Genomic DNA, 26872 nt, shown 5'->3' on the forward strand with positions numbered 1-26872 from the left:
ATTTACAAAAACGAATGCCTTGATATATCCAGGCATGTGTCCAAAAATTAAAAGACAACAGGATCCAAAAGGTAGTGCAGCAGGTCACTGACACCACAATTAAATAAGAATATATCCCCATTTGGAGTTGGCAGACATGCCTCTGGAAAGGGGAATGCTCCTAGATTTTCAATAAAATTTCAGCTTTCATGTATAATTAGATAGGGCACATAATTTGGTCATGATGGAGTCATTCCTCAGATGGGAATCATCACTAGTTTTGAATGGGGAGTATAACCATTCCCCCAACCTAAACCAAATCTCAGCCATTGCTGTGCAAATAAGGTATTTTTGTTTTTTATATAGCAAGAATAATCTTACATGGCCCCGGCTCCAAGGAAGTTACTGTCTAAATTGGCCAGACATCAGAGTGCAGACACATAATATATGATGAGAATGGAGACTGGAAGATCTGGTCTCAAAGCAGTGGCAAGGTTTGGCTGTCGTAGATTATTTGTTGAAGGGCTTTGCACAAGAAATGTGGTCTTCAGCACTCTGTATGCAGAGAAGGTTGTGCAAAAGAGGTGGATTGTCTGAGTGTAGAGAAGTGTGGAAAAGAGGGAGAAGACTATAAATGGAGTAGTTGGGGTGGAAGAGCAGAAAGGCTGACGGGGAAAATGAGAGAGGAGATGCAGATAGGAGTGGAATTGGGCCAGGACCATAAAGCTAAGGGCTGCAAGCACTTTGTGGATGATGAGAAGGAGCCAGTGAAGGGATCTGAGTAGAAAAGGGTCATAGTACAAATGGCAGGAGAGAGAGATGATTTTAGCAGCATATTTTGGAAAGAGTGGTGGGAGCCAGCCAAGGAGAACTGGGAGGAGGAGCCTGCAGTAACTGGGAGAGAGGATCAAGGCATTGTCAAGGGTTTGGGAGGATGGATTTTAGAGATGCTGTACAACAAGAACCAAGGGGATGTGAGAATGTGTATCCTCAAAGTGTATGCCAGCCTCAAAGAGGCTATGGCAAGGCTGGAATTAGAACTCAGGCGTTCCTAGCCCCAAAGACCATGCTCAGTCCACTGTTCCATGCTGCCTTCTTGGATGGGGTTAATTGTATTTTTAATTTATTCCTCCCTGAGATAGCTCTAGAGTAGACCCCAGGGTAATGAAGGCTCAGAAAAGCAAAGTGTTGTTAGGTAAGGAGTAACTCAACAAAAAATGCAAAGAAGAATGCATTGCAAAGCTATACACTGTAAAACTGCACTGTAAACAGTTTTGACTTCGGAGAAATCTTGTAATTTTGCCAGTGTGATTAAAGTAATAGAAGAAAACAATCAAAGGCTGCAAATGGAATCTTTTGGTGTTTCTAAATGCAAAACATTATTTAAGGTATAAAACCTTACAGGTTTTCCAGTGAGACTTGCATTAAATGTTTTTTATGTCAAACAAAGCATTATCAAGTGTTTTGAATATTTATTAGTTTTTTTACCCCTTTAATTTAATCAAGTCGTTTAGTAGCCTCAAGGTTAAGCCAAGTTGCTTTTCAACTTGAATTGCTACTCAGATTGTTATTTTGGAAAATTTGGAATGTTAGTACCGCACCAGTGTTTTTGTGTTTTCTATTTAAGTGTTGTTTTCAGACGAAGTTAACACTGAAATGCAGAGAAAGTGGAGTATGTGTTCCTAGGCTAGTGATTCTTTATTGTCAAGTCTGACTGGTGTGTTTACGGTGAATATTAACTACAGTTCCAATTACTAATAAGGCAAGACTTGAAAGTATTCTGCATCTTACAGGTCTCCCTCCTGAGACCAACATTCCTAACAGATTATACAGTGTTCATGGTTTTGTGGATTCTAAGCAGTGTACAAAGTGATGCTTTAGACATTTTGAAATTATTATTAATTGCTGGGCTTGATTTTCCCTTGCATCCAAGCTCTGCTTAGCAAAGGGGATGGAGGGCAGGCAGGGAACTGGTTAAAGATCCCTGATTCTGCACCAGCGCAGCCTCAGGGAGTCAGAGCTGCTAGGGGCTGCTCTCACTTAAGCCACTGGCCTAAGGTCCATAATGCTGTGTCTACACTGCAATTGAAAACCTGCAGCTGGTGCGTGCCAGCTGATTCAGGCTCGCAGGGCTTGGGCTAAGGGGACGCTTAATTGCAGTATAGATGTTTGGATTCAGGCTGGCACATGGGCTCTAAGGCCCTGTGAGGTGGAAAGGTCCCAGAGCTTGAGCCTGAATGTCTACACTGCAGTTAAACAGCCTCTTAGCCTGAGCCCCACAAGCCTGAGTCAGCTGGCACAGGCCAGCAGTGGGTTTTTAATTGCAGTGTAGACATACCTCCTCTGGTATGCTCTCTATGTCAGGGAGGAGTGGCTGGATTTATGCCACCAGAAGGATCCCCTCCTCCAGGGGAATTTTCTCCTGGCCAGTTGCAACCAGAATTTAGCCCCTTTGTACTGCTCAGGGCCTGTTATTTATACTCCAAGCCCCCAACCAGAAATGGGGCCCATTGTGCCAGGGACTGTACATAACCCTTCTGCGTGTATGTCCTGCCCAAAGAACAGGTTTCAGAGGAACAGCCGTGTTAGTCTGTATTCGCAAAAAGAAAAGGAGTACTTGTGGCACCTTAGAGACTAACCAATTTATTTGAGCATGAGCTTTCGTGAGCTACAGCTCACTTCATCAGATGTATACCGTGGAAACTGCAGCAGACTTTATATACACACAGAGAATATGAAACAATACCTCCTCCCACCCCACTGTCCTGCTGGTAATAGCTTATCTAAAGTGATCAACAGGTGGGCCATTTCCAGCACAAATCCAGGTTTTCTCACCCTCCACCCCCCCACACAAATTCACTCTCCTGCTGGTGCTAGCCCATCCAAAGTGACAACTCTTTACATAATCAAGTCGGGCTATTTCCTGCATAGATCCAGGTTTTCTCACATCCCCCCCACCCCCATACACACACAAACTCACTCTCCTGCTGGTAATAGCTCATCTAAACTGACCACTCTCCAAGTTTAAATCCAAGTTAAACCAGAACATCTGGGGGGGGGGGGGGGGTAGGAAAAAACAAAAGGAAACAGGACAGTGGGGTGGGAGGAGGTATTGTTTCATATTCTCTGTGTGTATATAAAGTCTGCTGCAGTTTCCACGGTATACATCTGATGAAGTGAGCTGTAGCTCACGAAAGCTCATGCTCAAATAAATTGGTTAGTCTCTAAGGTGCCACAAGTACTCCTTTTCTTTCTGCCCAAAGAACTTACTCTCTGAATAGACAAGACCAGCAAAGTGTGGGGAGAGGAGGAAGTGTTCTTGTTTCTATTGAACAGGAGGAGCAGAGGCACAAAAAGCTAAAGATGTACCCAGGAACTCTGGGGTAGAGCCTAGAATGGAACCCAGATTGCCTGGAAGCAAGGGTGGCACTGTTACCACAAGGCCAACCTTCCCTTTGCCTTGATAGAGCCTTAAAATTAGTGTGGCCAAGTCTAAACGTTGTTTGATATCAACTTAACCTTAATTAATTACCCATGCTAGCAATATGCAGTTGAGCATGGAACTGGGAGGGAACTCATTCAGTGACCAGAGATTCATCGTGCTGCCAGTGGAGCTGAAAACGGTTGAGGACAGAAGGCAGTAGGCTACCCCCCTCCAAACAAACACAAGCAAATACAGTCCCCAGGGACATCGCCATTTCAGACTGTGCAGAAGAACAGGTGATACAAAAATAAAGATCATCCCTAGCCAGCCGTAAGGGAAGCAAATCAGGCCCTTAGAAGTATCTTACAGTCTCTGGCAGCCAGCTCTTTACTCACCGTGAATAGAGATTTATTCCACGAGTAATCCCACTGACTCACTGGGGTAGAACCGAGCCGTGAATTCCCCACCCCCAGTGAGATATAACCGTCAAATCGAAGAGGTGACCATGACCTTTAGCAAACGTGAAATCTGCAACAGATTATCCAGAACACTTTTCTACTAGATCACGAGCAGAAAGATAAAGTGTTTTGTAGAAAGGCGGACCGCTGTCTGTTAAGAAGACTTGTCAATCATTCTCTCCAGCTCTAAACATTGTCCTGGGTACCAAGGAATGGCCAGTGTGTGTGCGTGGCCCACTGTTCATAGGTTCCCTGTTTCAACTGATCTAACAGACTGTACCATCACTTGGTAGAAACAAAGGTAAGGAGCTGTGATTCCAGAGGGGATTGATACAGCAGACCAACCAATAACCAGCCAGGACTGAGAGGTCTGAAGCTGCAGTTCCCTGAAAGAGAGGAAAATCACACGCACACAAACACACTTGCTGAACGGCCCCTTATATTGTTTCTCATCAGCCCCCCGCCCAGAACTGTGAGATGGCGGAGTTTTCTCACAAACCTTCCAGTAGTGGGAGCCAAAACAGCCCTCCTCCTCTGCCGAGGCCATCATCAGTGTCCCTCAGAGTAGCAGCTAATAGGAGGCATGCTCAGAGTGGTTTCGTTCAGCACCAGGGCCGGATTTAGGGGCAGGCGGTTGTTGTTAGCGACAAAAGGGAAAATAGAATGTTTGAAGTTATATGTTCTAAGTATTCCATATGTGGATTCATTTTTCACTAACATCCTAGAATGTTCTGGACCTTTGTAGAATCTCATGGAATCTTCCAGACTTTCTGAGAAAGACATTTTCCTTGAACCTCCTAGAACATTGTCAGCCATGCCCTTGCAGGTATATAAGAGGGAGGGCATTGCCAGTCAGTTGTATATGACAGGGATAAATCATGCATGCAAATTCTGCATTGAAGTCGTGAAATGGGCTACAAATAGAATAAAAAATATAAGATATTCATTTAACGAATGGAGGGGGGCACCAGTTGGTCTAGGGCCGGCCCTGTTGAGCACATTTCCTCTGTCTTCAGACATTAAGGGCCATATATGACCAAAAGCATAGTGCTGGAGTCAGGGCTGTGCACTGGGTATCACAGGAAGATGGAGAGATGGAAATCCTCTCTGGCGGGGCCTGGAGACGATGTTAGACAATATGGTCAATCACCCTGTCCCTTTCTCAGGGAGGACAAAATCCACATTGTGGGCCCATGGGAGGGTGGTGGGGGCAGAAAGGACTTTAGATCTGATTTCTGTGCAGGGACTGTGTTTGGAACCCTGCCCTGCTGCCCAGCAGGACCTCACTGGTTCAACTGCCAGAGCCTCCCTGGAGGTGGGCAGCAGATTTGTTCCTAAGAGCATACACTGCCCTTTGCTTAGCAACAAGATAAATTTGCAGCAGCCTGTGGTCTCTTCTGAGCTTGGGTTTCTGTGTGGCAGTTGAGCCTGTGCCATTATGGTAGCCAAAAATAATAATAATAATAACTTTAGCTAGTGTTGTTTGTGTAGAATGCTCCTGCTTTTGGGTGTGCCTCAGACTAGATTCATATATTCTAAGGCCAGAAGGGATTTTTGTGATAATCTAGTCTGACCTCCTGTATAACACAAGCCATAGAAGTGCCCCCAAATAATTGCTAGAAATAACCCTTTAGAAAAACATCCACTCTTGATTTACAACTTGTCAGCAATGGAGAGTCCACCAGTTAGTGAGTTGGTCCAATAGCTAATTACCCTCACTGTTAAAAATTGACACCTTATTTCCAGTCTGATACAAATACACATTTATGAATGATGGGGCTCCTTTAACAATTTCCTGCTTATCTCGTGATATGGTGACTGGCAAGATAAACTGAGATTTTTCTTGTAATCTCTGTGGGACTTCACTGTTGGGTGTTGTACTAATGCAGTCTGGGCCAGCTTCTCCCCCATCTTGCACTGTGTGTCAACGGCTGTCCCTAGACAAGCGCAGCTCTGAAGAGTAGCATTTTACAGCCACTTTGCAAAGGTAAATGACTTCACGGGTGCCAGACAGTGAAGAATCAGGTCTTGGTGCCTGCAATTGTGAATTTCTTTGTTGACAGTCCCTTCCTCCACCCCATCAATCCCCCAAAATTATTAAAATTCCTTAGTGATGGTAAGTTGACCAGAAAATTTGCCGACCACAGACATGGTATCAAGTATTAAACAGTCGCCAGGTTTTAAGTTACAGGAGCGAGACCAAATGCAAAATCTATATTTGTTCCAGTTTTTGGACCAGCGCATGCTGGTGATGAATAGGTGAAGCAGTATGAAGCAGAAACTTGCATTGCCGCTGTGGTGTGAATTAATAGAGGACTTCACTCTCATGCGCTGTCAGTCATTAAATTCTCAGTTTAAAAATATGACTTTTATTGAACTTATCTTTTTTGCAAAATGACAGGCAAAAACACTCCCTTCGCTGCCACTTACGGAATCCGAGGCAGATAAATGGTGCCATGTAATATTCCAGTCTGAGTTGGTAGTTGAGGGAGGAAATGATTTCCTGTTTTTGTTGTTGTTGTTGCTTTTAAAAAATTTTGAATTGGTGCAAAAAACAGAAAGTTGAAACTGGTGTGTGCGCACATGTGTATGTGTGTGTGTATGCGCACTTTTATAAATCAAACTAACTTTTGTTTTTAACAGCTCAGGTTGTGTGTGCAATTTGTAGTGTGGGCTGATCACTGTGGGTACAAAAATGAAGGAGTTATTTGAGTCTGAACACTGGTTCCTGGCTTAACACAACTTTTCTTTTTTTTTTTTTGGCTGATCACAGAAAACTGGAGGATTGAAACTATATCTTGTTTTTTTTGTCTTTATTAAGCAGCAAATAGTTAGAACAAATGGTGAGTTAGCAAGTGGTTACTAAAGACTTAAATATAATGCCATGGGCTAACAGATGGCTCTAGGAGGAGATAGCATGATCCCAGAGTTTGTTTGCTCTGTAATGTTACTATATCCCTGGAGGTTGGAGCTGGGGACTGTTGCACTTCTGGATATTATGGGCCTGATCCAAAATCTGTAGCTGTGGAAAGACTCCCATTCAATTCAGTGAGCTTTGTATCGGCCTTAGCTGAGTGAGAGACCTACATTCGCTTTAAGAATGAAGGAGAGACTTACACAGTTCTATAGCCTTGCTGTTTTTGATAATGAAGCTCATGTTGGGTTTTCATCTTTTGGATGTTATTACAGGCTAACATGCAAACATAAACCCCTGCTTTGCCCTCATAAATAGTATATTCTTTCATGATGAACATGTGCAAAAATAAACCTAGAGCTAGATTCAGGAGCAATTGAAGTAAATGGGAGACCAGGGCCCTGTGTACATATGTGAAATACTTGCATTGGCCTCGCGGACAGAGCTGTTACAAGCTCCCATGTGAACAAGACTTCAGATGTTTTACATGCAGATTATTAGTCCCTGTAGATTTAGCCTAATCCCTTGTGCATTTTAATTTAATGTTCAGGGAATTCTGCAAATGTGGAGGGAGAAATGAGAATGGCTCTGAAATGGGTATTTGCTTCTGAATAAAATAATTCATCATCCAGGTTCATTTCAGGAATGTATCACAATGGAATGGAGTCCAAGCAGTGATGCATAATAAGGATTACAGTGTATGGAAGTAAGGCTCTTACTTTACCCCAGATCAGGTCATCCTCTACTGCTCCTACCATATACCCATGCATGAATCTGATGTTCTTTGAAGCACTTCTTGGCTAACACTGATGTGGTGCCATGTCTGCCAGCGCACATCTCCTTTTTCTTTAGTCTCCCTTAGGATCCATTCCCGCAAGGTGATGAACATCTTCAACTGCCATGGAGGATGCTGGGGACTGGAGTGATTCAGTCCCTAGGAGGAGGCCCCCTCAGCACTTTGAAGGCTCACTGCTTTGCATAGGAACTGTGATGGTTCCATTCACTTCAGTTTTCTGCCCCGATAGTGGCCTCTGCCTGATGCTATGAAAGAAGGAAAAGCAAACTCACCCCCACAATTCATTTAGCATGCTCCCCAACCCCAGCAAGCTTCTGCCAGAAGCCAGGGATTGGAGATACACTAGCACACTTAGGAGATTACAAGGGTAACTGTTAAGTTGCCTATCCATATATCTGTAGGCCTCCATCAAAGGCAGCTGCGTTGCAGTTCCAAATTTGGCCCTAACAGTCAAATCTTTTATGGACATTGCTAAACTCTTTGCTTCAGTGATACCTTGGGGAAGTGGATTGTACAGGTGGATTACATGCTGTTACAAAGTAGCATCTTGTGTTCCTTGTACATTTGTTGGCTTTTGATTCTACCATTAGTTCCTTTTATCCTGTGTTACGGATCCATGGAAGGCACCAAATGTACTAATTTTTGTTGTATATCCCTTTATTTTGCATCCTCAAATTCTTCTCCTTTCTAGCCCAGTAGTTTCAGTCTCATGATTATTCATACCCCTCCCATGCTTCTAGGCAGAGAGTATTTTCTGGTGGTCAGAGCAAAGGACTCCAGGGTTCTATTTCCATATGTTGGCTGACTGTAGGCTGAAGAAGCCATTTATCCACCGTTCTGCAGCATATCCATTTGAAAACGTGTATAATACTTACATGGGGCTGTTCTGAGGGTTAGTTAATGATGATTCTTCACATGAAAGGTGCTAAAGTCCAAGAGTTGTTTATTATTATTTTTGTCACCCTCTCTCAATCTTTTCTGTTTTTCCCTTTCCAAACTGAATGTAGAATTTGAGATGGGGATGCACAAGCCCCACCCCTCGCTGACTCCCAGAACTGTCTTATGCTCTGGGGAGGGATTCTGGCTGGCATCTGAAGCGATGTTGGCACCCCTGCTTGCCCAGGGATTGGGGGCTGCCTTTCCCTCAGCACGCACTGGTGCCCTTAGTCTGGGATGGAGAAAGCCGTCGGAAATGTTTGCTGAAAAGAAGTTAGTGAGCACGTGCCGAAATCACCTCTCTCAATTAACTGAGCTGTTTTAATGACCCAAGGGAACAAATCATATGATGGACAAATGGCTGGTAAAAAGTATTTGTTTAAAAGATGGCCAAGTGACCAGAGTACACATGAGCTTGCAGCCACGCATGTGCTTATTGCATTATTGGAACTTACCAGGTCCCAAACTACGTTTTAAACATATTTTTGTATTTTTAAGAAAATGGCTGCTGGGCCATTTCCTTGTTATGCTGCAGATTTAGCCTGCAGGGAGTTTTCACAGCTGAGTTTAAAACCACTAAAACTGAGAGTTTAAAATGAAAACCTGGCAGGCTTATCTCTCCATGGTAGCACTTGTATGAGCTGCAACAACAAAGTTTAATACGTATCATTTCAGGAGTTGTGCAAAGAGTAAAGAATAAGGCTCTGTCTCTCTCCTCTGACATCAGCAGGCCTTGCTTATTGCAACCAGTTATTTTGATTGCTTAATCCAAAAGAAAAGCCTTTTGACATTGAGCTTGTGGGATAATAAACATGAAAGAATGATTCAGAGCAATGGGAAGTTCACAGTCTGTTCAAGACGATTTAAAACTCTAATACAGTATGGCTTCCTTTGTAGGTATTACGTAGTAAAAGAGTAAGACAGTTTGGATACCTGTTGACTTTACGCTATTGCTGACAATATATAAGCCTAAGTAGGTCACAGGGGAACAATATTCATTTTACAAAGAGAACCGTAAGCATTTCTTCTGTCTCCTCTTTTTTTCTTTTTATAGGACTTTAATCTTTTATATGAAGAAGCAAAGTATTACCAGCTGCAGCCAATGATTAAGGAACTTGAGCGATGGAAACAAGAGAAAGAACAAAGGAAACATTTCCAGCCTTGCGATTGCCTGGTCGTAAGAGTGACTCCAGATCTCGGGGAAAGGATTGCACTGAGTGGGGAGAAAGCTTTAATAGAAGAGATCTTCCCTGAGACTGGGGATGTCATGTGCAACTCTGTAAATGCAGGTTGGAACCAAGACCCAACCCATGTTATTAGGTTTCCTTTGAATGGATACTGCCGGTTGAATTCAGTGCAGGTAATGGCCTTTCAAGCAATGCTGTCTCATGTTGTAACTTTTTTTATTTCATGTTCAGTTATATGCAGATTATTTGCTTCTGCTCAATTACCTATTTTTTTGCCCAGTGAGATCACAGTCTTTCAGGTTTTCCTAAGTCTAAGCAGAAAAATAGATTTAGATTTTGTGTATGTTAGTGCCATGCTGGTCTCATAATAGTGTTATACTGATAAATGCTAATTTTTTCATCAATGTATAGCCCACAGCATTTTTTCCCTCCAAAGTGCCCCTGGGAAGAAAGAGAGAGTTCCAAAAACTACAAAAAAAAAATCTCCATGCCATTTTATAGAAAATGCAACAATGTGTAAATGCATAATTTATGTCTCACTCATAATTAAATGATGGTGCCTGCGGGATGGACTTAAAAAAATTGATCTCTGCACTTTTTTTTTTCCAAAAGGATGTTCTTTAAAAATTGCCCAGAGTATTTTAAACAAAATGTATTTCATTTTCTACTCAGAGTTTTGACATTAGGATTAAAATTAAATATATGAAACAAAGAATGATAACTGGACTGATAGGTGGATGGAAGTGGGAATAAATACGTTGCTGGTCTTTAGGCAGTTGTCTTGGGGGCTGCAACTGATCCGTCATAGGGAATGACACATACAACTGTGGGCAAAGCTGCAGAAGTTTGTAGTAGTCCTTGTGCCGAGTGGAAAGAACAGTGCTGATCATGCTGTTAACACAGACATTAATTAGTCAAGGCAAAATAAAGTTCTCTTATTTTGGATTTATATCTTTAAAATATTTTGCAAGGAGGATGTCTGTCTTCGGTGATTTTTATTATGAGAAATGAAGCCTTCAACCTCTGGGTGATCGGTTCCAAAGTTATTAACATCTATAGCTGTTCTGTTAGCGGGACTGTGGGAAAGACTCTGAGGTCTGGGGCCATTTCCTAGTGGACATTCACAAAACACCTGGTACTCTAAGCAATGTGATGAGAAAGGCCAGGGAGGAATGGGCATCCAGACTTTACAGAGCTCTAGCCTAGCCTCCTCGAGGTGGGCCCTTCACATGAGAGGAGTGGGATATAAGCGGGGCAGCGGAAAAGTTTGCACTGCCACCACTGAACCTGGTCTGTGACTAAACCAGGCTAACAATCCACAACATTTTCTGAGCACTAAATATGCTGAAAACATTCCGACATGTAATAACGTATGCAGATTTGCTTTAATGATCTGTATTTTACATCAGTACGTTTCCTCTTTAATTAAAGTTACTATAACAACATTCCTTGATGCGTTCTGCATTAAACCTGTCTGAAAAACAAATCTGTTGGCAAATTTTGGTTTCACACTAAACACTCCCAAATGTTTCATTCAGCTCAGCTGATGAACTCAGTGCCCTTGGCTAGTTTTGCACAGGTGCAAGTCCGTTTTCTGTCTGAGTGAGGTTTAAACTGGGTTGGGTCACATTCTGACCAAACAAAATGGAGTCCCCAGAGGTGGGTCAAAGGCAGGGCCATTTGCTGGTGACATAGCATTTTAACAAGTTTTCTGCATCACTGGGGAAGGGAGTATCTGCAGTCTAGAATACCCCCTAGATAGGTTGCGTGAGTCAGTTTAAAGGTGTTAGTGAAACTCTTTTAGTGCACCTGGTGTATGTGCCATGGTTAGGTGCATTAAAGAAACTGAACAATAAAACAATGAAGGGTCATGACAAACCCAAGAGTGCACTGTAAGCACAAACACTTGGGAGAGGTCTGAAGGCATTTGTTTTGGTAGGCTAGTTGCGGAGAGTGGTGGCACATAGAAAAGCAAAAAGTAACTTGATCATACCGCATGTTCTTTAATGGGACGCTTGTTTTCAGTATTAGTTCATTCCAGTACCCCACATTCCTGGTTGACCTATAGCATTTATTATTGCAACTTGTACAAATTCTTTCATGAAATGATGTTTCATATCAAGGACTCATATGAAACTGTACATGTAAAACAAATAATGTCAACATGTTAGTGGATTATGGCCAAAAATAATAGCAGCCCTCAATTTAAAATTCCCATTTGTATCTGCATTTAGAATATAAAGTTTTTTCCTATAATTTAAGTTATTTTTTTAATCTTCTGACAACAGGACTTAGTGAAATATATGAATATACTTCAGAGAAAATGCTGTGAAAATTGTGTATGTTGAACATTTCAGTACTTTATAATTAAGACCATATTTGTTAATATCACTCTGCAAAATTTAAATGAAATGCATTAAGGTATCATATTTCTGTTTGGAGACCTTCCCAACAAAATAATAGCTCATGTCTCTGCATGTTTAGAGTGCCTGGCAGAGAGACGATATTAAATCCTAACGTAATTGCACTATTTCATATTGATTATGGGAAATCACAGCTGAGATTCATTTACTTTTTGGCATACTGTCTTTGGAGACTTAAAGGAAAGTAGCTCAGATTTTATTCTATAGATATGTTCATATATTTGCCATCTTACTTTTTAAAGCAGTATAACATATACTTAGGGCCAAGTTTGCAAAATATGGTTTCCACTTATCCACGTGCAAGAGCACTCTCAGCCTCCTGTGTGCACTAGGAACTGCATGCACGCACAGATATTGTAGACATGCAGTGGAGGTAGCATTCTGTAGAGTTTGCTCGTAGCATTAAGTATAACCTAATGCAAGATGCAGTTAAAATAGTACAATATTTAAACATCGCAGCATTGTTACAGGATTTGACCCATTTTGCTTCTTGCTCAGAAAATTCATGATACGTGCATTTTTAACACAAGGCTACAGCCTGCAGTCTCGTCCTCCAAGCACACAGGTAGCACAAATGTTATGACTTTGTCCTATGTGCAGTATTTTAAAGCTGTAATGTCTGTCTGGTTTGTGTGTTTTTATATAGCTGGCTCAGTAAAGAAGAGCCTTATGCTAACATGCAGCTTGCCATACCTATGGACTAAGCCAACAGCATCTCAGCACTAGTTTTGTATTATAAGCAAATTGATTTTTTTTTAAATTTTGTAGTAAAGATATTGACATCCATGCCAACACTGAGCTTTGACCTATTGAGCGCACCTCTCTCATTCCAGTTAAATGGAGACCCCCTATGTCATGCAGCACCTGCTGTAAGGGTGGACTGATTCTTGTCTCCACCTTGCCTAGGCTAAGTCTATTAAAAAATAAATCTCAGCCTGTGGCTTCCCCTACAACTCCTTGATACCTTGATCAGCGCTCCTGATCAAGTTACTGGCATCTCACTTCTGTCTTAGAAGGGGCAATGCTGACAAAATAGTACAATGCCCGGCGTTCCCTTCTTGCCCCTAGTCTGCTTGTATCCCAGCTCCCACCTCTCTTCATTTTTGAACAAAGAGGGAGGACTCTCATTTTTTTATTATACTTTTACCCCAAATTCTCCCTCTTTCCTTTGACTTCTTGTCTGTTGTTTTCTTTTCAATTGCTGGGGTAGCTTTTCCTCCCTTCAGTTGTAATGGTTTCTTACATACATAAACTCTGTAAAAATCAGGGCAAAAGTCAGTGAGATTTGGCAGATGTAACTTTATTAGAACACAAATCACTTTGTTCCAGGGCCAGGCGGAGCTCCCAGGGCAAACTGATTCAGAGCAGACTCCATGACTCAGGCAATGCTGTGCTAGAATGAGTGTTTCCTTTTCTTTGCCAGTCTTCAGAAGCTAGGCTAGTGAGCACAAGGCTTTCGTTGCCTTCCAAAAACTCAACTATTTGAACTGCTGGTGGCTAATACTAGAGGCCTCAAAGGAAGGCCTACAGATGAACCAGCAGGGATATACTTCACTGAGTTCACATCATTGGCCAGTCAGATTCAGTGTTCTGCCTCTGGAGAAAGCAAGCAAAAGAAGCAACATCCTCAAGAATGCCCCTCGTTATTAGCATGGTTATGTGCGTGGGGGCCAGGGCAGAAGTCTGGCATGAGATTCCTTTTTATTCCCCTTTTTAGCGATCACTTCATGCCTTAAAGTACTCATCTGGAGTACTGTGTCCAGTTTTGGGCCCCACACTTCAAGAAGGATGTGGATAAATTGGAGAGAGTCCAGCGAAGGGCAACAAAAATGATTAGGGGTCTGGAACACATGAGTTATGAGGAGAGGCTGAGGGAGCTGGGATTGTTTAGCCTGCAGAAGAGAAGAATGAGGGGGGATTTGATAGCTGCTTTCAACTACCTGAAAGGGGGTTCCAAAGAGGATGGCTCTAGACTGTTCTCAATGGTAGCAGATGACAGAACGAGGAGTAATGGTCTCAAGTTGCAGTGGGGGAGGTTTAGATTGGATATTAGGAAAAACTTTTTCACTAAGAGGGTGGTGAAACACTGGAATGCGTTACCTAGGGAGGTGGTAGAATCTCCTTCCTTAGAGGTTTTTAAGGTCAGGCTTGACAAATCCCTAGCTGGGATGATTTAACTGGGAATTGGTCCTGCTTTGAGCAGGGGGTTGGACTAGATGACCTTCTGGGGTCCCTTCCAACCCTGATATTCTATGATTCTATGAAAGCATGAGATTTGATGGCACTTGTAGTATGCAAGCAAAAAAAAAAATCCATCTAATATTGTCATTCATTACAAAGTTTAAAAAGAAATGGTTTCTCTTCTGTAGTGTAGATCCTATACAAACACAGTATGGGTTTTCTCCTCACCCAATATTATGTACTAACGTTATGCTAATTGCGTTGTTGGACAAAGTATCTAGTCAACTGAACAATTTTTAAAATAAGGCAACAACATGGCCCGACAGTCCTCCTGGTAAATTATTCAATAGATCATGCCAGGACTTAGCTTTAACTAGCTAAATAATCAAGCTCAGTTTTTACTGCTGTGGACCCAAATGTCCTGGTTCTCTGACAAGATGATTTATATGATACCTATATTATGAGAGAGATGTACTCTAAGAATAGTACAATCTGCGCACCCTTGGTGACATTTATAGGTAGCAAAATAGGTAGGAACAGTGTTTCTTGTCTGAAAAGTAAGTATTGTGTCAGTTCATTTTAAACAAACTAAAGACACTATCCTTTCCAAGTTCTATGCTAACATTAGCATTTCCTCTGTGGGTCATTTCTATGGCTCTTTGGCTGCATAGTACTTGGCCTAAAGAATATTCATAGTGTAGCACTGCAAAGGTTTGGCTGGAAGAGTATTTGGATGCAGATTTCAAATATGGGTGTGCGGATTTCTTTTGCACTGTTATTCAGGAAATCTTACTGTGCACAGTGGGCTAAGTTATTCTTCCATTTACGCCCATGTTTCCCCCCTGAACTCAGTGGGGTATAGCAGAGGACAGAATCTTGTTCTGCTCAGACAATGGCAGTACAAAGGCATTGCCTGGCCTATTTGGGAGACGCATGAGGAAACTGCCTTAAGTCCATTCTTCCCATACTGATATGTCATTGCTGATGCCTAAACAACTGCTGCTAAAGCACACTCTAGGCCTGTATGAAAAAGAGCGTTCACTGGATGTTCCTATTTCAAGTAGTATTAATCAATCTCCAGCCCTCTGAGCTGTACTTCAGCAGGAAAAGAACAGTGAAGGCGCCCTATGGCACTGGAGTGTGAACAATAAAAGTAAACGACAGGAGTGTGGCAGATGATTCTGTGCAATGTTACTGCTCTTGAAACCATGAATGGGATGGGGAGGCCAGAGTCAGGTGGACAGTTGAGCCCCCACCCAGAGCAAGTGAGTGAGGTTCTCTTTGATTGGTTTCAAACCCATGGCTGTTGAAGAAAAGCACATGAAACTAGCGTCCAAGCATACCTGCTGCTGAAAAGCCTGTGTGCTCACCTAATATGTTGGGGAAATAGTTCATCAGCAGTTCATCCATGTGAAAACATAACCCCTGTCATCCAGCCAAGGGTGATCTGCAGTGTAAGTGCCCGTCATGCAAATTAAAGCTGCCTCTGGGCTGCTTTAACTCATGCATCCAAATTACCCCAAGTTTTCTTTTAAAAAAAAAAATACGTGGAGAATACGATTAACCTGTTTGTTTGGGCCAGTTTGTTTTCTTATCCACCTGTCTCTGGCCTCCCCATCCCATTCATGGTTTCTGAAAGCAGCACTAAATTCTAGGAAGAGGAGAAGGAGTCTGTGTGATTGATGTTAGAGAGCCTTGGGAGGTGTCACTCAAAAGATACCATGATTCTTATTTGAGCTCGGGAAGGGCTCAAAATCTTTGCAGCCCTTTTTCCTTGACACTTTCCATATTAATAATGAATTATGGGCACTTGTTATTATGGCTTAAACCTAGTGCTATTTTCCTGTAAGAGAGAGCATCAATATTACTGCAGTCCAGTATTTTACTATATAATGTACTGAACTGCTCTGTTGAGTGCTTATTTGTTTGATTAATTTTTGTTTTCGACCAAGGTTTGCTTTAAGCGAGACTTTAATCACAGTGTAGTCATTTAAGAATAAGTTATAAAATTATAGCTGTATAATATTCATTCTATGAGATCTGGAATGACCAAATGCATCATTCAGATACACTGCTCCAGGATGCTTTTATCACATTCCCTAATACCTAAAATTGACTAAAATTAATCTGCACTCTTTTTCACATTGCAGGTGCTAGAAAGATTGTTTCAGAAGGGATTTAACGTGGCAGCTTCATGTGGTGGAGGGGTAGATTCCTCCCAGTTCAGTGAATATGTGCTGTGCCGTGAGGACAGAAGACCACAACCCACCCCAACAATCAGAATAAAGCAAGAACCCCTGGACTAGAACCAACCCTTCCTCCTTTGTAACCATAGAAGTGTTTAATAGTCCCTTATGTGAAACACTAAGGATTTGCAAAACAGTATTAGCAAACAAATTGTGATTTTATGTTGCCAATTAGTGATATTCGAAAACTACCTGTCACATAGCCAGCCATGAAACACATTTGAAAAACCCACCTGTTTGTTTTTCATGATGAACAACTGAGCATGCTCAGCGTACAAGGCTTTGTGGGAATGTACTTTCAACCGAACAGCTGTGATGTTGAAAAAGGCAAAGCTTCACAAAGTACTGACCCTTGATTGGGCTTCTGCAGAAAGACCAATTAAAGCAATTTGAATATGTCAGCTGGAAAACAACAGTTCTTTTGACAGCACCCCTTCCCGCCTCAGTGATATTCTAAGGCAACGAAACAGGGTCCACCAAAAGAAAGATGGTACCTTAAACACTGCACTGAGTATCTTCCCTGTCTGAATGCCACACTTCTCTCATATCAGATGTGCTTTACACCTCCATACGTTATGTTACATTTCTGTGATTGTAACTCATTTGTGCTAGCAAATGGCTTATTTTTATAAAACTTTACAACTGAAATAACTCTGCGTACAGAATATAAAAACAGAGAAGGACCAATTCATAGTCATCTGGTGCTCAGTACTTTAAGCACAATTGAGGACTAGTTGTTGGTAATATGTGCAAAAGTAGGGATTTTTTAGTAAGGCCATGTGACATCAAAAGGGCATAGCACAGGCCCCAAAAGTGGAGTTATAGTTCTTTTGAGATGCCAATTTTGTTTTCTTCTTTCTCGCAGAGTTTCAGTGTTTTGCATCATCAGTGGAGTGGTGGTTCTGCCAAGCATTTGCCAAAGCATCTGCCATTACCCTTTGTTATTCGTTTACTGAACATACTTAAAACCCACGTACAGGAGCAGGAGTTAACCATTTTGGACACCCCTTATTCTCCGTGGCCCTGGAATTTTTACAAACGATAATAAAGCCCCATACTTCTCTCTGTCTGACAGGAGCAGGCCAGGTTTTGTTTAGATATTTTTCATTCTATTAATTTTGAACTACCATTAAAATACTGATTTTATAGCTGCCCTGTATCTGTGTATTTTTCGCTTTAAAGAAGCCATTTGTCTGTAAGCGGTTATTGTTCCTTTAACAAATACAGTATCAATTCTTCTGACTTATGCAGTTTCCTTAACACAGGAGATAGCATTGTGTTTGCAGGTGCAAGTATATAAATAGCATTCTGCTAAATCCTGTTTACTGCTGTTTAGCATGATTGGGTCCTCAATAACTAATTCATGTGTTAATCGCAATTTAGGTTCTCCCACAATAATTTATAGAATACTGTTGTAGATGCTGAATTTTAATTAAAACTGTTTTTAGATGCGTAGCTATATAGAACAAGGGACAGAGTATTAAATAGCAATACTTGACAATTCTGTTTCTCTAATGCCATCTGATTACTTGGGCAGAAATTAGGACTTGGAGTTTAACACTACATTTTTCAAAAGTGCCGAGTGCCAGGTGCCCATGCTGGAGACTGAACATGGCTCTGATTTTTGGAAAATGCCCTCTGAAAAATCAGGCCTCTTCAAATTGCCCCAGATTGGGCACCCAAAATCACAAGTGACTCGTGAAAATCTTAGCCTACTGGCCTGCTGCCTTAGCAGAACAGTTGACGGTCATTTGGCCAAATCTGTCTAAAGATTTTTAAAGTTATTTTATTTCATGGTTTTATGCTTGCTTGACACACTACACAAAATTGCTAGGTACTGCCATATTTGAAAAGATGGCACTACGTTACCTTTCTATGTAAGATATCTGTAGAATTGTATATTATACATTTAATATTGTAAAAAAATTTAACGTATAATTGTCATGTATTTGTGTATACACATTTCTGATACACACCTTCATGCCATAAACATTTCTGTAAAGTAAAAGATCAAAACTGCAGCAAGTAGAATGAACACTCACTTTATCTCCCACACTCTTCAAGAGAGGTCAGAAGCTTGGGCTGTATTTCCTCTGACCTATGACTGAGTTCAGCTTATTGTAGCCATCTCTTCAAAAACAATGTTTATTGGTTCTATAGATTTTAGTTCAACTTCTGTTCAAATTCTCCTTAAAGCATCAGTTTAGCTCCTAACTTTTACCATGTATATTCTGGTTTTGTGTTCATTTCCTGAGCAGGGTGATTCAGAGATAAGTGGAGGCTGAACCCTTATATGTCTGCGCATACTGTTCCATTCATTAACATTCAGCTGGGAGAGGAAAGCTCTTCTGTAGTTACGGTACATTCAGGCTTCAGGAGTATGGGCCAATCCTGCAGTCCTTACTCAGACTAAACTGCTGAAATCAACAGGAATTTTGGCCTTTGTCCAGGGTGGTATCAGTAGGAACTGATATTAAGCACCTCTTCCAAGGGGGTGAGGATTGTCAGCTCCAGTTGAAGTAAAATGGAAGTTGAAGTGCCCCTGTGCTCCTCTCAGGATCAAGCCCATGGATAGAATGCTTTAGATGTATGTAGAGAGCCATTAAGTATTTGTGGTTTTGTTTGTCTGTTTTTTTCAGTTTGGTGTTCACCGTATTTTTATAGCTCAATAAAGCAGCTACAGTACCGACAGCAGTTTGGTAAGGTGGCATCATAAAAGATTCCAGGCTGCTCCAACTGAGTTAAATGTGAACTTGAGATGGAAAGTTTGAGCCATGACATCACAGCATTAACTGCAAAAGGGCACTGGAGCAAGCAAGGCATATGGAAACAATCACTTCGTTTAGAGAAATATGCCTTTTTTTTTTTAAAAGGAAAAGTTAAGCGAGGACATGTTCTTTTAGTTAGCGACTGCAGGTCACTGATTTAATGTTTATTACAGTTTCATTTGTATCTCTTTTACTTTTTTATATCCCTGTATTCTAAAGTAGCAATATCAGCAAAAATTGATGTGAATTTTTACTTCTGTCCTAAACCAGAGTAACACAACTTGATTAAGAACATTGCTCAGTGTCATGTAAAACAGTTTTTAAAATATCATCACGTCTAGTAAAACTGTGGTTTGCAGACAGCGAATGCTTTTCGTTTGAACGCCGAAAAGTAAACATACCTTCTTTTTTAATCTAATTTCACTGAACGTAATTGGTTGGAATCTTTGCTGAGCACTGAAACTGTGGTTTTGAAAACTTCAGTCTTCTCTAGCACTTTTACATGTACTGTTCTGTGCCACTGTGCTCCCAAGTCTGCCAGAAAAGTGAAAGGAAAATGTTATGTTGTGCTTATTGGACAAATCTTTAAGAAAGCAAATGTTGTGTGCATTCATTGACTGTATTTAATAGCATCAAGGTTTGTTGACAGTTTTATTAGATGTTTGACAAAGAATAAGAATCAGCACAACAGAACATTAAATACTCAGTTTAAGTATTTCTTTGTGGGTATTGTTAATATTTTAATGCAAAATGTTTTTGAACAGTGCTTAAAAACTACAAGACAATGTGAAACTGAAATTAATGTTTGATAAATTAATACTGTATGTCACTCAAATGTGTTACTTTAGTAAATTGTTTTATTTCTTTATAAAATAAGTACAAATAAGGAAGTATGTTTTCACACAAATTGGGGTATTTACGAGTATGTACAGAAATAATCAAAATAACATAATTCTAATAAACATAAGGTCTTTATAAACAATATGTACACATTATCAATACATTTAAAACATAATTTTACACTTCCTGGCCTTAAATACGTTATGAATAATCTTTTGGCTAAATAGCAGCAGTATCAATTTTGTTCTGCTTTTAACAAACCTTTAAAATATAATTAAAATTTTTGTTTTTAAAACTATTGGACAGATAGTTCTGTTTGTGCTTTCAGTATCGTTTCCCATCCAAAAAAAAAAAAATACTGCCTCAAAAATGTGGCAAGTACACACATAGTAAAAATTGAAAATGTAAATAAGGAAATGACTCCCTTCCATAGTTACTGAAAATACTGTTATGTCTGAACTATAACTGGTGTCCACTTGCTTACTGAATACTTATCCAAAGCCTATTAAGAAGACTCCCATTGGCTTTGGTAACTTACACTCTAGTCCAGCAAAGCATTTTAAGCACGTGTGTGTATACTTACACCTATTCACATGCTGAAAGTTACATACATTTTCTGGATTGGGGTCTCAAGGTCTGATCATGCAAGGCAAGGTCAACTCCCAGTGACTTCTGTGATGATCCTGAGGACTTAATACTGCTCCCACTGACTCCAATGAGAGCAGGACTGGCCCCTCTATAACACAACTATTTTTGACAGTGACTTTAAAAATCAGTGTAGAATACTCTAAAATCTTTACTCTCTCATTTTTAAAACCACAATTAGACCGTACTCTTCACAATAAATAAAAAGATTTTTTTAAAATAAAAAACCAACTCGGATTCATGTTACTAAGCAGCTGCTACAAATGTGCAAAAGGTTGAGCAGATTTAGAAAACAACTGGAAGCTATTCAAGGTAACTCAGCTGGGACCTGAATGCACAGATTTCATACACTTAGGTATTGGCTCAGGAAATGAGTAGTAAAAGCAAAAATCATGACTATAAAAATTTGTGGGAGTGTAGGATGGCTACTCTTTCAGCTGTGCAAAAAATTGCAATGATAACTAATCTAAAATGGTAATAGGCATCATAGTGGTTAGTCTATGAAAACAGTGCTAGTACAAGTTAAGGGAACACAGAAAAGCTAGCACTGTAATTGAACATACTGCTAATAAAACAAATACCATCCTTCGGGCCCAATCCTACAAACCCTTCTTGCAAGTTGCCCAGTGTCATCAGTGGGATGACTTGTGTAAGCATTTGCAATCAGGCTCTGAATTTGTATAAACTTCCTCTCATCTACTCTGGGTAGCCTCATCTAAAAATGGCCAAATGCCATAAAACTTTAAGCATGGATCATATCCATGGATTTAACCTCTTTAAAAACCTTTTGCACATTTTCATTTCTTTTTTTCATTTTATGTAAGGGGGATTTATTGCATGTGTCTGACAACTTTGCAAAAACAAACTACTGGAACTCTGACATCTGAAAAAAAAAGAAGGCACGTTCAAATTACAGATTTTCAATGCAGGTTGAGCTCCTCTATGAGGAAATCAGTACAATTCTTGGCTTTATTTAAGCAAAGCTCTGTAGAGCAGGAGAGAATGGCTAGTTTCTCTTTCCTGTTCCATGTAAAAGATGAAGTCCCTGAGGTTTACTCGAGTTATTTTCTGTCGTGCATACTGTCTGGATGAAGGAGACCCAAAACCAGCCTGACCTCCACTGGTCATGCCCAAAGCCTGTAAGAGAAATAAAGACCATTAATGTTCTACAGCAGAACAAAGATTCTTTTCACTTTCAGGCTATATGGATTTAACGGATTTTTTTTTTTAGCGTCCTAAATTGGTAACTATGAGCCTAACCCTTACACACGTGAGAAACTTTACGATTGTGAGTAGTCCCACTGAGTTAATGTGAGTAAAGCTACCCACATGCATTCATGTTTATGAGATTGGGCCCTCCCTGTTCATGCAAAACACAAATTCATCTCTAGTTAACTCCATTTAAGTCAATCAAGTTACACAAGAGAAATATTTGGCTCATTAAATGTCAAAAGTCTTTTTCGAAGCTAGCTTAGTAGCAGTACTTCGGTCATTGTAGAAGGCTGGTGTGTAAGTCTGAATCATGTTCCCGGTTCTTTGTACCCAGGACTGGAAGAATGTGCTGGGTGTATATCAACATGTGGCTAGTTTGATTACTCTAATAGCTGAATGGCTGGGCAGTTGAGTCTGAACCAGACTCTGATACTCTCCTCTGGGCTGCACCAACACAGGCCCAAGGTGATAAGAGACTGAAGCAATTTTGCTAGCGGGCACAATCAATCCTCAGCTGGTAGATGGACAAAATTAAACAGGAGAAAAACCTGGCATGAGAGGAAGCCTCCGGCAGTACGAGTAGTGCAGACAAGCATTGGTAAAAACATTTTTGAAGCCAAGTTAAATAGTTTCTGTACCTAACTAGTCCAGGGCTAGCTGGCCCTCTGTGCAGAGATGAGTTTCACTCACTATACCTGCCTCAATTACTGATCTTAAAACCAGAGCACTAAATTATCAAGATCTAAGAACTCAGTCCACAATTTATAGCCCCTTTAGAATGTTATTGGTTCTAGAATGGAAAGCCTGCTACACCGGAACATCGAGGATTTTTCTATTTAGTCCACTGTTGGTTTGTAAAACTTTTCATTGCTTCCAGTTGATTTTTAACGAAGAAAAATATTAACTTCGAAAATAAGGCTTTGAAATATCTAAAATATTTTGAAAATTTTCTAGAATGTTTTTGAAGAGTTCTAGATGGTTTTGAAATCCAAAACTTACCTGGATTCATCCATTCTTCAAAATACTCCCAGGGTGGTTTTTTTTTAAGAAGATAAAAAGTTTAACATTCAAGGATCTTTATTGTAGCACATTATAAAACATTTACCTATATGCAACTTTAGTCTGAAGAATAAGAGGAAAAATACAGTACATTCTGAATGAGTGGCTGATTTCTTCACTGCCTTTCTCTTCACTCACCTTGAGAGAGAGAGACTCACTTTCATGACTATACTGCTCATGAGTTATTTCTCCTCTGTCCAGTTCTTAAACTACTGTGAATGGAGCAAATCCTGTTCCCCAGCTACATGAATACAAAAGGTTCTGAATGTAGTGGAACAAATGTGGACATGCTGTACAGGATGGGGGATGGGCAGTGGAGATGCCCACAACCACAGTTAATTACAGAGCATTACATCTTGGGAGCTACCTGTGTGGAGTTGTATTTTGAGAATGGGACAATGCAGTCAAAGATTCATCAGCTAAACCTTACCACAAAGAGGGCAATGTTTGTGGCAACTGAAAGGGTTGTTCATCCACACTGAAGCTCGAGGGTCTCTCCAATGGACAGCCTATTTACTCTAGCTGTTCAAGTCACATTTCGCATTCTTAGCAGGGACTAGCATCACGTGAGCATCTATTTTTACAGTATCACGTATGTGACAGCAATATCCACGTGATAAATTGCAGAACCATATGAAGAAGTGCATGCATTATGCACCTTCTGACAGCCTCTAACCTGCACTCTGATCATTCATCTGTTTCTGCCAGGGCCATTGTCATTATTCCAAAACTCCAAAAAGCCAACTTTTTTTCCAATTAACCTGATTCAGACATGTTTTCCTCCTTTCCCCCTCCTACAAATTATGCTGGCTTGAAGTCCAGCACAGTTAATGCTGGACAAGTGACAGACTTATTTGTGAGAAAATGAAACTATTCCAAACTCATGCTGATAATAACTTTATACTATCATAGCATGTCAGTTTAGACACGTATTGCAACTATAAAGTATTAATACAATGAAACGATCTAATTTTCTCAAAAATTTTCTTCATAGAAAGCTTTCTTTACAAAAAAAAAGCAGACAAATTCTGTTATTTTTTTAATAGTCTGAAAACCACTGTAGCAAATAACTACTGTGTGTTCCCTGGTCAAAGTGGCTGGAATGAAGATAAAATAAATTACACTTGTTACATTTATTTTCTGAAATATTTAATTTTTTGTTGGAAAGATCATATTTTTTATTATAGCTGGCAGAGTAACCTGAAAGCAAGGTTTGTGTTTTCAAAACAGCGCCAATATTGTAAGACATTAAGCTATCCAATGCCATTTTGTGATTTGGTTTTACAATGTGGATTTTTATGAACAATTTTAGACAACAAAAAGTGCATTTAAATCAACAGCACATTAATTTATAACTGTCAATGCAACCCCTAATTTAGAATGACACCAATTTCTGTTTGGTGTTGTACTGTACTTAAAATCATTCTGTAATGCTCCATATGGCAAAAACATACACTATTAATTGCCACAGACTTTTAAAATTATTTGCAAGAATGCAAACACAGGTAAAACTAATTGCCAAGTATAGTAGGATTTAAGTAATGCATATCTGACCACAAACACACCACATTTTTATCAGTGTGATAGATTTTTCATTAACAAGCTCTGTGTTGCCTGTATCCATAGCAACTAATAAAGGAGTCACAAAGATAAAAGCTCTAATAAAAACATAAATGGCTGGAAACTGTTTACATCCCTTATTTCATAGCCTACCATTTCCAAGCTATCACAGAATCATACCCATTTCAGTGTATATATCATAACTATTTGTGTAAAGCAATGAACTACTGTTTTTAATGCAAGAGGGACCTTTAGAAGACAGGATTTAAATCAGGAAAATATTTACATTTCAGTTTGTTCTGCCCCTTCATTTAGAAAGGACATACAGAAATTGGCTATGGGCAACTTCATTTCTCTATCCCCTATTCCATTTTCTGTTGTCCAGCCTTGCTGCTCCGTCCCACACTATGGTGGTGGGGCGCTTATATTCACTTTTCAGGTTGCAAATCTCAGAGAATAAGACGACAGTACAGAGCAGTTGGCTTCTCCTCTGTGAGGCTCCACGCATTTTGTTTGTGCTTTGCCCATGCACAGGCTGCAACGTAACACTCAAAAGTGAATCAAGTACCTTCATTTTGCAGTGGTCCAGAGAGCAGAATGGCAAACAGAGGCTCAGGAAATCAAATACAGAAGCAAGCATTCAAAACATGGTACCGCCATGTTCTCTGCAGAGACTGGCCCACGGAAGTCAATAGGAATCTCTCTCTAGACTTCCATAGCCTTTTGCTCAGACCCCAGCAGGGCAGATGGCTGTGTATATATCTAGGCTTTTTAATGATACTGTTGGATTGCCAAACTGTCTGAGAAAGTGAGATTTGAACCTATGATCTAAAAGAAATGGCAGAAAAGGTTAACTCTGTTACTTTGGCCTGTTTAAGGGCACATTTGAGGCATTTTGAACTCATTTCCCATTTAATGCAGCATATGGGACATATTTCTCAGCTTGTCTTCTGCATTTATGATTGTCTCCTATAAGAAAACAGACATTTCAGGAAAAGTAGAACAAAAATGATGGAAACAAAATACTGTTCAAAGCTACACTAGACCACCAGATAAGCACCAAAAATGTTCCAATATGGATGTGACAGAATGTACAAAAACAGACAATTTTCATTGACATTAATCCAAAACAACACCCACTATCACTGAGACAGAGAGTCAAAATGCCCCTACGAATTAAATTACAGTAACGTCACCAGCTGGACATTAAAAATAGGCTTAACTGCTCACAAAAAGTATGCTACTACCTTTAGCAAGCAGAATTGCCTAATTTACACATGTAACAAAGGATGTATTTTAAGTTATATAACAGGGGTTGCAATATTAACCAATTAAAAATTAACATTTCCCCAAATCTGAAAAAAAAAAATCAAGTTTTAAAAAAAGGTAAAGAACTGTGGAGATACACTGTGAGAGTCTAGCTGGGAAATACAAAGACAAGGGCAAGTGCAGAAGACTGCATTTAATATTTTATCCATCCCTCCTTTACCAGAAAACAACTCAGCCTTGACATCTCTCCTTTGAACACAATCTTGAACTGAGGCTATTGCTTCTCTGTGACCCAGAGAAACTAAGGCAATAACGATAAAACAGATCTACTAGTTTTCTTCCCAGGCTACATGGCCTGTCCTTGTGGCAGACTAACACTTCAAGCCAAAGTCCAGAAGTGGGAATCAAGAAGTAACTCTTCAAAGTAAAGCCAAGACACAGATGCCTGTGGCTCGTGGGGTTCCTAGCTGTCATGTCTGGGTAGGAGAGAGACAAGGATGGTTGAGGGTCAGACTTCTGTATTTTGACACAGGAATGTAGCTTCAGAAGCAGCAGGGCCTGGAGATTGGAGGTGAGATGTAGGTATGTTTGATAGAGGGGGAAGTAAATGGGGTGAAGATATAGGGAGTTTTGTCTCTCCAATTTCCATTAACTCAACTGAGAGACGGGGAACTGAGGCATGTCTTGTCTGGCTTTAAGAGTGAGAGGCCTTTGTGATCAGAGGGTAATCTCTGGGATAAAATTTAGATAGTAAGGTGAAAGAGTACACTGGAAGAGGTGCACTGGAACAGATTGGAGCTACGCGGCAGAGGCACAGTGCAAATAAACAAGCATGTTTGCGAGTTGGGGGAAGTCACTGGAGTGGTTAGAGTTATATCAGCCCCTGTAACTGATGGCGGATGGCAATCATTTGTAAATAAAGTTTGCAATTTAGGGGTCTTGTTAAACCCTGCAACCAGATACAGTTATGGTGAA

At 40.4% G+C, this 26872-nt stretch overlaps 2 protein-coding genes across 4 annotated transcripts in view; one reads left to right on the top strand and one right to left on the bottom strand.

Moving 5' to 3' along the window:
• The window catches only part of KCTD15 (potassium channel tetramerization domain containing 15), a 54704-nt gene extending 34557 nt beyond the window's left edge, over positions 1–20147 (top strand). The window contains 2 exon segments of the mRNA XM_075118420.1: positions 9562–9867; positions 16449–20147. Coding sequence (XP_074974521.1) covers positions 9562–9867; positions 16449–16604 — 462 coding nt within the window. The 3' untranslated portion in view covers positions 16605–20147.
• Positions 20148–20226: 79 nt separating this feature from the next.
• The window catches only part of LOC125620775 (transcription initiation factor TFIID subunit 4), a 214588-nt gene continuing 207942 nt past the window's right edge, over positions 20227–26872 (bottom strand). For all 3 annotated transcript variants that reach the window (XM_048816905.2, XM_048816904.2, XM_048816903.2), the window contains one exon: positions 20227–21934. In XM_048816905.2, the coding sequence (XP_048672862.2) occupies positions 21767–21934 (168 nt within the window). In that variant the 3' untranslated portion in view covers positions 20227–21766. The remainder of the gene's footprint in view (positions 21935–26872) is intronic.

This window comes from Caretta caretta, chromosome 12 (genome assembly GCF_965140235.1).
Source record: "Caretta caretta isolate rCarCar2 chromosome 12, rCarCar1.hap1, whole genome shotgun sequence".
Lineage (NCBI taxonomy): Eukaryota > Metazoa > Chordata > Testudines > Cheloniidae > Caretta > Caretta caretta.